This window comes from Phocoena phocoena, chromosome 5 (genome assembly GCF_963924675.1).
Source record: "Phocoena phocoena chromosome 5, mPhoPho1.1, whole genome shotgun sequence".
NCBI lineage: Eukaryota > Metazoa > Chordata > Mammalia > Artiodactyla > Phocoenidae > Phocoena > Phocoena phocoena.
In genome coordinates, this window is record NC_089223.1 from 137151749 (window position 1) to 137164764 (window position 13016).

Below are 13016 nucleotides of genomic sequence, written 5' to 3' on the forward strand. Positions count from 1 at the left end.
CGTGACCACCCCAGAGAGAGAGAATCGGGCCACGCTGAGGGACCTCAAGCTCCCGGCCACCAAGCCCAACCCCCATCCGAATCATCCGCACAGGCTATCGTCCACGTGGAGGCCACAGAGAGGACACGTCCACCCACGCGGTACCCGGAGCCACACGGAGCCCCCCGCACACCTGCCCGACCCCTCCCCCACACGCTCCAGGGCCCTCTCCTGACATCCAGTCACCCACTCCTCAGGATGGGTGAAGGGGGCCAGGGTCGAGTTACTGCTCTCTGGAGTGGTCTGAGGCTGAGGGCCCAGGGGGTGTGGCCTGGGGGGCCCAGGGTCCAGGCTGGGACCTGCCCCAGGGGAGAAGATGTTGATTCCTTACATCCAAAACCCTCCAGGGCCTTCTGGGGACTCTAACCCACTCTCTGTCCCGGTGCCCACAGACTCATCGAGATCTGAATGCTGGCACCATCACAGTTCAGGTGACCCCTGTCATGGGCTGAATGAACGGTGGCCCCAAACGATAGGTTCACACCCTGGAGCCGATGACTGTGGCCTTATTTGGAAAAGGGTCTCTGCAGGTGCGCTCAAGTGAAGGCTGTCAGACAGATCATCCCCGAGTGTGGGGTGGCCTTAAATCCAACGACTGGTGTCCTACAGAGACGCCCCGTGATGCCGGAGCAGAGACGGGAGTGACGCGGCCACAAGCCCGGGCACACCTGCCGCCCCCCCCCCCCCCGGGAGCTGGAACAGGCAGGGAAGACCCTCCCCTGGACCCCCGAGGGAGCCCGGCCCTTCCCCGACTTTGACTTTGAACGAGACGGTGAAGGAACAAATTTGTGTTGTTCTAAGGCCCCGGTTTGTGGTCATTTGCTACGTGGCCCCAGGACCCTAACTCACACCCTTCCTGGACCTGAACTAGCCGCCCTCCTCCCAGGACGGCCCGGCTCCTGAGTGGCCTGGTGCTCTGACCACACGCACAGGGGTGCACCGTCCCTTCCCACCCAGCCCTGCATCAAGTCCGGTAACAGCCTAAAAACTGGCTTACACCAGCAGAGCAGCGGCAAGCTTGTCCCTGGAAGAGAACGGAGCCCAGTGGGACCTGCCGGGGGCAGAGGGTCGGGACAGGCTTGCCTAGACGCCCACCACCGTGTTCGGCCACCGTTGACCGGGTGGGTTTGGCCAGGGGCCTCCAGACAGCCTGGAGGGGAGATGAGGATGCCCAACAGGGACTCTCTCTCGGTCCAGGGTCCCTCAGCGGGAGGGAGGATGTCTGGCCTGCAGCCTGCAGGTCAAGGCGGATCCGCTGGGCCAGCCCGGGTTTGTGGACGGAGCTAACTCGAGGCCTCAGGCAGAAGCAACAAGGTGGCCCTGTCACAGTTCACGCTGGGGACCCAGGGAAGGCACAGCGGCTCGAGGTTCAGCTGCTCCGGTGCCTGGAATTGTTGACGATCACAGAAGGAGCCCACCCACACCAAGAGTCGGAATTTTCAACCCTGAGGCCTCAGAGGAGAAATATCTAGAGGGCTCTATTACATTATGTCCGGGCAAAAAAAATGGTCTCCAAGGAACCGGTCCTCCTGGCCTGCCCCCGCTCGAGGGCACACGCCAGCACCAACCCCAGGTCTGAACCCCAGTCCTCAAAAGAGCCACAAGCCATCCTGTCTGAGGCTCAGCGCGCAGGGATTCCACAGTTCCAGCCAGGACGCTGGTCTCTCCCCCCGACCCTCTCCGGGGTGCCCCCAGCAGCTCCAGGGCCCCACGTGGAGATCTCGGAAGGGAAGGGCCGCCACGTGCCAAGTACGCTGTGACCCGCTGCTCCCGGCCAGCCACGCGAGGGAGGGAAACAAAGCTGGGCCAGGGTCCCCTGCACCACCCGCTGCTGTCACCTCTGATGTACCAAAGACGAGGTGGCCCACGGCTTGTCCAGCAGAAAGGACTCTGGCCAATGTCCCGTGCGCCCTTCCACAACAGCCCAGGCAGGCAGGCCGACAGCTGCGCTCACCCCTCACTCATGCTCAAAAACTCCAGGTGGGAAATGCACAGGCCCAGCCGCGGTCAAGGCCCTTCAGGCGCTGTCTGCGGCCGCCCAACCAGCTCCAGGGCCACTGCGCCAAACTTCCCGCCCCAGAGGTCCACCTTCGCCTCCGCCACATCGCCCCTCCCTGCCTCTCTGCGCCCTCACCTGCTTGTTCACCTGTTTGCTAAGCGCCTTTGAAGCCTACATCTTGTCCCCTCAAAGGCAGGGCCCTGCGGGCTGCCCGGCTGGGCCGGATCAGCCTGTCCCGCCTCACACACCCCTTGCGGAATGAGGGGGCCAGATGCCCAGCACACAGCACAACCACGTCCTCTGTCCAGAGAAATCCAGGCACGACCAAGGCCCCAGAGCCAGGTGGACCCCCATCCTGGCCATACCAAGCGTGTGCCAGACCCTGCGGTAGGCCCTGGCCATCTGCGTGCTCTCATGAGGCTGCGGGCGGCAGGGAGGGGGGCGGTTAATGCCCCTTTACGGGGGTGGAGAGGTGGAGAGAGGTCGCCCCCGGCTTAGAGCCTCCATCCACCCTGCACGCGAGGGAGGGGCCGATGATCCCCCTGACCAGGGTCCCAGGCTGAACGGAGGTGGGGATGCACAGCCCAGCACACTGACCATGGCCCTCGAGGCCGCCCAGCTGGTCAGCAGGAGGCCCTCGGCCGGCCGCAAGCCCGGGGAGGCCACGCAGATAGGCTCGGCCCCGCTGGAGAGGAGGGAAGGGACTTCTCGCTCCCCGCGGTGACAGCAGGTCCACAGCGGCCCCCAACTCGGAGAACAGCAGGCTGGGGACACTGGAACATCCCCCACTCCCACCACGCCCCTCCCGGCCTCGAGGACAGCTTGCTGGAGCTCGGACACCACCTCGGCCCTCGGGACCCCTGCCTCACTGCTGGGCCCTCGCGTTCGGCCCCCACCTGTGACGTCCAGCCTGGGAGGGCCAAGGGAGCTGGCGGGTCCACTACGGAGTTTCTCAGCACATCCTCAATAAATGCATCTATTCTTCTTCTTCCCCCCCTTTTTTTTAAAGCCAACCTGAGCCGCTCTGGTGCTCTGTGACCTGGGACGTAGGCCCATGAGCTGCCTCCGGGCGGCCCCTGCACAGGCTTCCTGGGGGAGGGGCCCTCCTCTCAGCCTCCAAGCACCCACCCTCCAACAGCAAGAACAGAGACGGCTGAGGGTCTGGGCTCGACGTTAAAAGACATAACCCTGCCGTGTCCCCGAGAGGCCAGCTGCAAGCAGGAGGGTCGGCTCTGAACCACGGTCGGGCCGGGAAGCTGGGAGGTCTGGGGCTGCCCGCGGCCCAGGGTCCCCACGGCCCACATACTTACAGTACCCACACCTGGTCCCTCCTTCAAAGATGAACCCGCTGGGCACGGCCCCATAGCGCCGGAGGTCCGACAGCTTCCACTGCCCCGTGACGGCCGGAGGGACGTCCCTGGCCACGACGAGGATGTCATTGCAGAGATGCAGGGTGGCGGGTCCGCTCTCCAGCTTGGTGCCTGGAGCCACGGTCACGTGGAACCTGTGCACTAAGGGCGGGGCAGGGGCGAGAGGGCGTCGCTGGGGCAGAGGCGGGGGAGGGGGGCGCAGCATCCCAGGGTCAGCTCAGAGGGCAGGTCTGCCCCACCCCGCCTCCCAGCGCAGCGTCCAGCCCCGAGGTGGCTACACTCACCTCTCCCATCCTCAGGGGGCCCCCTCCCCATCCTAACTTGGCCCCGGCGAGCTCCAGTAAAAGCTCACATGTGACCCCTGGTAGGTCCGTGGCCTCAGGACTCCTGTTCACAGCACGTCCTCTGAGAACCCCCGCCAAGGGTAGCTGCTGTGGTCCCATTTCAAAGATGGGGAAACGGAGGCCCAGGAGGCCCAGCCTCCCGCTGGTCCGTGGAGAGTCTAAGGTCTGCCTCACAGCCCAGCCTGACCACAGGGACGCTCAGGAAACCGTGGACCCCCTTCCCTCTCCAGTTAGGGGCTCTCCCTGGCACCGAGCAGGACAACTTGCTCCCCGAGATCTCATCCACTACCTCGCTCAGTGCTCTGCCCTGAAGCCCCTCAGAAGGATGGTCTTCTCTCCCCAGATGGCTCCCACCTCGGACGAGGGTGCACCCCGGAGTAGCCGGGCCCAGGAGTGGACCGCAGCCTACCCACCCGTGCCCACCAGCCTCATCTCCAACCCAGAGGGGCCCAGTCCCAGCCCCACCTCCTCCTCCCTGAGCCCCACCCAAGCCCCTGCAGGAAGCCCTGAGGGCCTGCAGTGCCCGGCCCAAGGAGGCTGGGGGTCAGCGACCCCATCAGTGTCCTGGTGATTTCTGGCAAGGTGCCGAGACAGGGCGCCAGCTGCCTCTGTGCAAGGGCCCTGCCTGCCCCGTAGCAGAAAAGGAGCCGTGCCCTGAGCCAGGCTGAACTGGCGGGAACCCCCAACCGCAGAACTTTCTGGAAAGGCGCGGCTCTTCCCTTCTGCCACTGCATCCCCTCACTGAGCCGTCCACACGTCCCCAGACTAGGGGACCGCTCTGGGGGCGCCCGGAGGTGGGAGGGGCCGCAGCCCGCTAGCCGGGCTGGGCTGGTGTGAGGTGAGCAAGGGCCTTACCTGGGCACAAAACAGTGGCCAAGATCACTGACATTTTAGTGATTATTCAAACAACAAAAATTAATGCAAAATGCCCACGGTGAGCGAAACAGCAAATGTGTGAATCGAGACCAGGCTGGCTGTGGCGCTGGGGCAGCTGAGGACGGGAACGTCTGAGGGTGGCTCGGAGCCCAGCTTCACTCTAAATTCTGACACTTTGTTCGTCACGGGCTTTTGGCTTTAATTTTGAATTTTTAAAATACGGTGTTAAAATATCACGGGTTTCGAGATAAACTAGGACGTGGGGATTAAAATATACACACTGCTATATATAGAATGGGTAAACAAGAAGGACCTACTGTACAGCACAGGGAACTCTACTCTTCGTAAGAAATTATAATGGAAAAGAACACGAAAAAGAATATACGTATATGTGTGTAACTGAACCACTTTGCTGGATACCTGAAACTAACACAACATTGTAAATTAACTCTACTTCAATTTTTTAAAACTTTTAAAAAAATATCATGGGTTCTGATGGCTCAGCTGGGGGCCCGCCCGCCTCTGCTCACACAGCCGGGTGGGCAGCGGGGCTGAGAGGTGGGCTGGGTCCCCCCATCTCCCGAGAGCTACTCCCCTTGAGGGACACGCGGGGGAGGGCGCTCCCGACACCGGGCTCAGGCGGCCCCGTGAGAAGCCAAGGGTAGCACCTGCAGATCACTGCTCAGCCAGCCGCCCGCTGGGGCTAAAAGCTCTAGTTCAGATGAATGGGGTCAAAAGTTAGGGAGCTCAAGAGGGGCCAGCCCCCCAGCCCCCCGCCCCAATTGCGGCCGAGCGGAGGGCGCTCAGCAAGCACTGGGCTCCGTGGCCTGGAGTCGCGTCCTGGCCTCTGCAGCCCGTCGGCGGGGCCCGCGGGACCCTTCAGGACAGAGGCTGGGCCCCCGGAGCCCCGCACCGGTGTCACTCACCCTCACCCAGCGCGTGGCGGATCCGGGCGTCCCAGGCGCACATGGCCTCCCGGCTGTCGAAGCCCAACATGACGGCCTGCGACAGGCAGACGATGGCCAGCGTGTGGGCCAGGCCCTCGTAGGGCAGGCCGGGCTCCAGGCCGCAGATGTCCTCCAGCGCGAGGCTGCTGCGCTCCCGCATCCCTCGGGCTCGCTCTGACCTGTCCTTGTAGGCCAGCATCAGTAGGCAGTCTGCGGAGGGCGCGGGGGGCCGTCAGGCACACAGGCCCAGCGCAGCTACCGCCCCGGCCCCGGCACCCGCTCGCCCGAGAGTCTGGGCCCCGGCCACCCTGCACCTCCACCCCCTCGTGTGCAAGAGGGTGACCCCACCCACACGGCCCCGGCCACACAGCGGAAGTGGGCTCAGAACACCCCCTGGCTGGCCCGCCCACCTGACCCTGGCCCCCACCAGGGCCTCCAGCCTGCCCCAGACCCTGGGGCCACGGGGGCCACACTCAGGCTGCTGGCAGGACAGCACGGAGCCTGCCCGGAACCTGCCCGGGGACTCAGGCCTCCCGCCTCGGCCCTGCAAGGGTGGCTTCCTGCCACACCCAGAGCCACTTCACCTCCTGGATTTTTCCGTTTCCAGGGTGTGAGCCGGACTCCAGCGCCGGGGAGGGCAGGAGGGCCACTGGGCTTGGGTCCCTCTGCCAGACGCGACACAAGCCGCCCCCGAGAGCCTGCAGGGGACGCGCCGGAGTCTGTCTCAAGTTCCCATTTCCCTCAACACCCTAATCGCTGTGCTGGTATCCCCGCCGCTCCTGGCCGCCTGTGTGGCCCTGGGGAACCGCCCTAGATCAGAGCACGAGTGACCCTCCTAAGCGCGCCCAGCGCGGCCGCCGCCCGGTCTCTGATGAAGGTGAGGGGTCCGGGGCCTAATGTGAACACTGAAGTGTCGGACAGCCCTGAGCCCCGCACGCTCGACGATCAAGCCCCCTCGTCCGGGCAGGAGGGGATGGAGGGGCGGGCGTGGGATGAAGCGATGAACTGCTTCCCCCAGCCCAACCCCCGAACCCTGGAAAAGCAGCCCCACAGACCCAAGTGACAACAAGATCCCTACGAGCTTGACTCAAGACTCATCTTGGCCACCAGCGGAGAACAAGGGTGGTGCTTCCTGCCTGTTTGCCATCAGACCACAGTCACAGCCCCTTCCTTATGAAGGCAGAGGGTGGACAGTCTGTCCCGGCCACCCATCTCTGCCGTCGGGTGTGAAAGCAGCCCCAGGCAGTACATAGACCAGCCTGGGTGACTGGGCTCCAACACGCCTGTATTTCAAAATCCGGGGATTATGATGGGGGAGCTCCACTTCCTATCTGACACCCTGTTTGTAGTGTTTGAAATGCTTATGTCAGAAAAAAGCAAAGATGTTCTCATTTTGAGGGAAACAAACAAAACCCCAGAACCCACAAAAACCCATCTGCCCACCCAAGGGTTCCAGCGTGTTCTCTCCCGAGCATGGCTCCCTTAGGAAACTCGTGGCCCGGCCCGGAGAGAAATTAGTCACACACGTGGCATGAAGGGCATGTGTTGTTATGGAAGTGTTCCCTGATGTGTCACCAGAGGCCCAAGAGGTAAAAGCTTGGGGAGGCGGTGAGCACAGAAAGACTCCCAGTAAAAATGTGTGTGGACAAAGGGAAGCCACCGAGGCAGCTAGGGAAGGGACCACGGGCATGAGGACAGCCCTGCCAGCCACACGGGCTGCCCCATCCCCAGACACGCCGACCCCTCCTGCCACTCCTCTCCCCAGGGAAGGCCGGCATCTCTCTCGGTGGCTTTTCTAGGTAGCTGTCTGTCCCCTATTTCCAGTCTCCCCACTCCCCACCCTGGAAGGTGAGCTCTCGAAGGCAGGCCCTCTTCTGCTGGAGCAGTGACAGCCCCATCACCTGGCACAGGTGAGGGTGAGGGTCTTCTGTCACAGGAAACACCATTCACTTTAGTTGTGGCCTTCACAGCAAGGCAGGGCCAGACTGTCACCCCTTTGTTCTAGGAGTTATGCTCCCAGTGATATAGCCAAGAGCAAAGTCCATAACCCTTTCTGTGAAGAGTCACACAGTAACTGTTTTCGGCTACGTGGACCACGCAGTCTCTGTCACAACTACTGAACTGCGAGAGTAGCCACAGACCACACGTAAGTGAATGGCTGTGTTCCAATAAAACTTTATAACAGAAACAAGCAGCGGGCCGGATTTGGCTCAGGACCCTGGTTTGCCGACTCGTGGTCTAGAGCCTCGTTTGCTACGAGCCCCTGTGTCGCCTCATACGTCACGCTCCTCAGACGCCTCCTGCTGCCAAGCAGGTCTTGCCGTCCCGGACGCCTACACTTGCGAGGCTGGCTTGGGGACCTACATGCAAGAGCCAGCATGTGTCCCCGAGACCCTTTTCCCTGGGCCGGTGCAATCTTTCTGGATCCTGGCTCTAACTGAAATGCAGCTCACATCCTACTCCTTACAGAGATCTGAGAATCAATGCGTACCCTCGCCCGCCTGCACTGGGGTGAATGGGGGCCCCCAAAAGACATTTCCACATCCTGACCCCCCCAAATCTGCAAACATGACCTTATTTGGAGAAAGGATCTTTGCAGATGTGAATGAGGTAAGGATCTCAAAATGAGTCACCCAGGATTATCCGCGTGGCCCTAAATCTAAAGATGAGTGTCTTGGGACTTCCCTGGTAGCGCAGTGGTTAAGAATCCGCCTGCCAATGCAGGGGACATGGGTTCGAGCCCTGGTCCGGGAAGATCCCACATGCCGCGGAGCAGCTAAGCCCGTGCGCCACAACTACTGAGCCTGCGCTCTAGAGCCCGCAAGCCACAACTACTGAGCCCGCGAGCCACAACTACTGTGCCCGCGTGCCACAACTACTGAAGCCCGCGCACCTAGAGCCCATGCTCCGCAACAAGAGAAGCCACCGCAGTGAGAAGCCCGCCAACCACAACGAAGAGTAGCCCCCGCTTGCCGTCACTAGAGAGAAGCCCACACGCAGCAACGAAGACCCAACGCAGCCAAAAATAAATAAATATATTTAAAAAAAACAAAGACGAGTGTCTTTATAAGAGCCAAAAAAGGAAACATGGATGCACAGAGGAGAGGCCACGAGAAACCAAGTCACAGAGTGACGTGCCCACAAGCCCAGGAGGCCTGGAGTCGCCCGAGCCGGAGGAGGTGGGAAGCGTGCTCCCCAGCGCCTTCAGCGGGAGAACGCTACTGGATTTTGGGCTTCCAGCCTCCAGAGCACATTTCTGTTGTTTTAAGCCCCCCAGTTTGTGGCAATTCATTACTGCAGCCCCAGGAAGCTAACACACCCTCAGCGTCACTGATTTCATTTTACATATGAACAGAACAGGGCGAGGGTCGGGGCTGTGTGACAGCCCCACCTTCTGCCTGGTGGAAGCTGCCCAGAATCACAGCCGGGCCACGGCTGGCGCAGCTGCCGTCCAGCCCCTCAGCCGGCACCCTCCAGCCCCCCGGCACCATCCAGCCCCCTGCACTGGGCTCCTTTAGCTGAGGCGGAGCTCCGCTCCTGGGAGAGGCGTGGGTGGGGCCCTTTGATGGGCAGCTGCTCCACCCCCTTCCCTCCCCATCACTTCGGGCCGTGAATTGATCCTATTTTTAAAACCTATTCTGTGAGGAGCGCTGTTTAGTGGAAAGCTTTTCAGTACCAGGCACCGGAGAAACAGAAATTCTCGGGTCTGGGCCTGAGACAAAGCAGGTCGTGTCCGGGAGAGACAGCACCAGTGCCCCCAGGGAGCAGTGACACCACCAGCCCTTCCCGCAGACGCGCCACACAGAGGGACACGGGAGCCTGCACCGACTGGCCAGCTCCACAGGGGACCCTCGCTGGGAGCACCCAGGGCTGCGCCCCTCGCAAGAAGCCCAGTGAGGCTGGTCACTCGGCCAGGTGTCCCGGTCGGCTGCCGAGGAAGCTCACTGGCCTTCCCACCCCGCGCTCCGGGCCACCCACTCACGTGGCCGCTTTCTCTCCACGCCGGGCCGCGAGGGCCTGAGGACCCCGCTCACGGCAGCACCCAACCAGCTGAAGCGCGGAGCTGCAGGGGCACAGCCAGGCTGCAACCTAGCCCTGGGCGCCCGGACTCCAGGGGCAGGAGATGAAGCCGCCACAGGGCCTGGGCGGCTCGCTGCCGGGGCAGCTCTCGGCCAGGGGTGGAGGGGGCCGGGGTCATTGCGTGCTCACACACGTGCTGACGTGTGCATACCTGCACGCTTACACATACACACGCACACACTCCACCACTGTGCATGGGCGCCACAGTGGGGACCAGCTGACCCGGTCCACGTCCCACATCCGTGCTTGGGAACCCGTCCCTCAGCTCTTAGAGCCTCTATTTTCCACCTGAGCAACGGACGCCACTCACCCTGCGGAGCCAAGGCAGCAGCACAGCCCCAGCCTGGCACACGGAGGCCCTCGGTGAATGCCACACGCCAGCAAGCACCGAGCGGGATGAGCAGGGGCCTCAGCCTGGGGCCTGGGACCTTCCCCATCACCATGACACCCGGGGGAGCGTGCCCGCCTCTGGGGTCAGCCCACCCCTGCCCTCTTCTGCCCAGAGTGGGCTCTGCTAACCACAAGGGCCACTGAAAGACCCCCAGTGGGGCCCCTCGGAGCCCACCCCACCTCCTTTTCCGTCCCTCAGCGGGGCGGCCTCCCCCATAGCCCTCAGCCCAGTTCATTCTGCTCACGAACAGCCCGGGGACCCAGGGAACACAGCCCGGCTTCTGCGGAGCTGAAACCCAAGAGGGGAGACAGTCAAACGCTGAAAAAGGTCGATAAAGAAGAAAACTCTGAGGAAGAGCTGTTCAGGGGACCAGCATGTGATGGCAGGGGTGGACGGCATGTGGGGGTGGACGGCATTTGATGGCAGCGGCCGTCATGGGGCCTGAGCACGGGGGTCAGAGCCTCTCCCAAAGGGACAACGGACTCCCAAGGGATATAAGGCGCCAGCCCGGCAGCACCTCAGGGAACAGCACTGTGCTAGAGGGAACAGCCAGTGCAGAAGCCCAGAGGCAGGGACCCCATGGGCAGGGCTGGCAGGAAGGGAGGGGAAGAGTGGTCCAAGGTGTAGGCGGGCTCCAGCCAGGCGGGCCCGCTGAGCCAGGCCAAGGCCACATCCCCGCACACCAGGGGCCCCGAGAGCTGTGAGCAAAGGGGGCCCAGCCTGGCTGCGTGTGGCGAAGGGACACAGGGTGACAGCAAAGCTCCAGGTCCCTGCAGCTGTCCAGGCCAGAGAAGCTGCTGGCCTAGGCCGCGCAGAGGAAAGGGGGCCCAGAGCTAGGCTCTGCAGTAACCATGGTGACAGCGGGAGGGGCCTTCCCTCTGCGGAGGCAGCGCTAACTCATGGGACCTCTTGGTGGGTGGATGATGGGGTGAGGGGAAGGAAGAGGAGGGCGATGCTGGATTGGGGAGGGGGGCACCTGGGGAGGGGGTGCGGGGCCGGGGGCAGGGGGCGGGGTTGAGGTTCAGTCCCGGACACGTGAGCCTGAGAGGCCCATCAGACGCCAGGCGGCGTGCACACAGGCAGCTGGACACACGCGTCTGAAGATGTAAAAATAACCATGGAGTCAGTCATGGGCACTCAGAGGCGTTTACAGCCCGGGGCCGAGAGCCTGGGGAGGGCGGGTGGCCGGGAAAACGCAAACCTCCGGGCCTTGTGGGGGGCAGGGGGAGCTGGGAGAGGAGACAGAGGTTGACGCCCACCCACGGGACACAGCTGGAGGAGCGGCTGCTGGCTTTAGCCCTCAGAGGTCACAGTGACCTTGGGCAGCGCCTTTAGCAGAGCAGCTGGGCAGCGGGCTAGGGGCAGCCGAGCACTGGGGATGGGGGCTGCTGACTGGGCCGCCAGCCGGAGCCTGAGGCTGAAGCCCAGAGGGCTCCCTCTGACCCACTGGTCCAGGCCTGTTCCCGATCCAGTTCCGGGGGAAGCACGTTCACCGTGTACGCAGGGCGCAAGGGGGCTTCACGGGCTCCCACAGGCAGGCTACCCCGACCTCGCCGGCAGCAGCGGGAACGGACGGTGCCCCAGGCCCAATGCACGCCCACCACCCGTCCACCCTCCGCAGGGACCGGCTAGGACTCGTCCAGGGCACACAGTTGGTCCGAGCAGAGGCGAGACCTGAGCCCAGGTGCTCCGATTCCCGGTCCGGAACCAGGGGCTGCAGGAAGCCCTGGCCCCCTTCTCGAGGTCTCCGTGGGGACGGAATGGCTGGCCACCACCCACACCCTGTCCTTGAGTGCCTGCCCAGCATGCCCATTCCTGGGGGACACGGCAGATCCAAGGCCAGAAGGTGGGACCGGAGAAGGGACCCTCCCCACCATCACCACCTGGGACGCCCAACCTCTCGGAATGCGCCCACCTCAGTGAGCAGAGCTGCCACCGCACAGGAGAGGCACGGGTACAGGCCAGTGGGACAGCTCAGGCGGCTTAAGGGGCAGGTGTCCCGAGGCCGCGGTTCCTGGGCAAGTTTGCAGGGCCAGTTGTTGCCGAGAGTGGTTGGGCTCACGGCACCTCACCTGGCAGGCCCCAGCCCCCGCCAGGCTGCCTGTGAGGGGTGACGCTGAGTCAGGGACCCTGCCCTCCAGGAACTCAGCACCTGTCTCAGGGCAGGGATAGGAAGGGGGTACTGAACTAATACCTCATCTTCAGTGGCAGGAGCGGGTGCTGACCTCCCAGCCGGCCAAGGGGCTGTGGGCAGGAGGCAGCACCCAGTCATTTGTGGGCCAGACCCCTTGGGTCAGCAAGTCTCAGCCCCTGTGCCTATAATGACCCCCCCAAAGGCCCTGCCAACTCCAGGAGTCAGGGTCCCTCCCGGGGGCTTTTCTGGGCTGAATAAAGCCCCAACAGCTTGCACAGGAATTGGTGAAGCCCTCGGAGCTCTGAGGGCCCTCGGAGCGGAGGGCAGGGGAGCTGCCCTGGCTGCTCAGGAACCCTCTGGGTGCCGCACCCGTGGGTGGGCCGCCCCCTCCACAGGGCAGCCACGCGAGAGACACCCCTCCCACCATCCTAAGCCTCAACCTGGGGAGGAAGAGAGGGGCTGCCCAGGGTCACCAGGGGGGCGCCCAGACCACCCTCCTCTCAAGGGAAAGGATCCAGGCATGAATTCTCTGGCCAGGACAGAGGTCGAGACCCCAAGGAGCACAATCCCGCTGAAGTATTACTGCCTTTTATAAAGATTGTTACTTCTGTCAATAAGAGGTTTTCCCTTTCATCACTTTAAGTGAGGACATGGGGGCGGGGGGAGGGGGACGCTGGGGTGAAGTGAGAGTGGCATTGACATATATACACTACCGAATGTAAAATAGATAGCTAGTGGGACGCAGCCCCACGGCACAGGGAGACCAGCTCGGTGCTTTGGAATCACCTAGAGGGGTGGGATAGGGAGGGTGGGAGGGAGACGCAAGAGGGAGGGGA

At 63.1% G+C, this 13016-nt stretch overlaps 1 protein-coding gene across 3 annotated transcripts in view; it reads right to left on the reverse strand.

Annotated features, from left to right (window-relative positions):
• DOK7 (docking protein 7) overlaps positions 1–13016 on the reverse strand; it is a 33122-nt gene that overhangs the window by 17099 nt on the left and 3007 nt on the right. Inside the window, exons 3-4 of one of the 3 annotated variants that reach the window (XM_065877877.1) lie at positions 5555–5785; positions 3349–3549 (exon numbers count right to left, since the gene is read on the reverse strand). The exons of 1 other annotated variant lie outside the window; for it this stretch is intronic. In XM_065877877.1, the coding sequence (XP_065733949.1) occupies positions 3349–3549; positions 5555–5785 (432 nt within the window). Of the gene's footprint in view, positions 1–3348; positions 3550–5554; positions 5786–13016 lie in introns of those variants that run through there. One more of the 3 variants, XM_065877879.1, reaches the window with a different exon arrangement.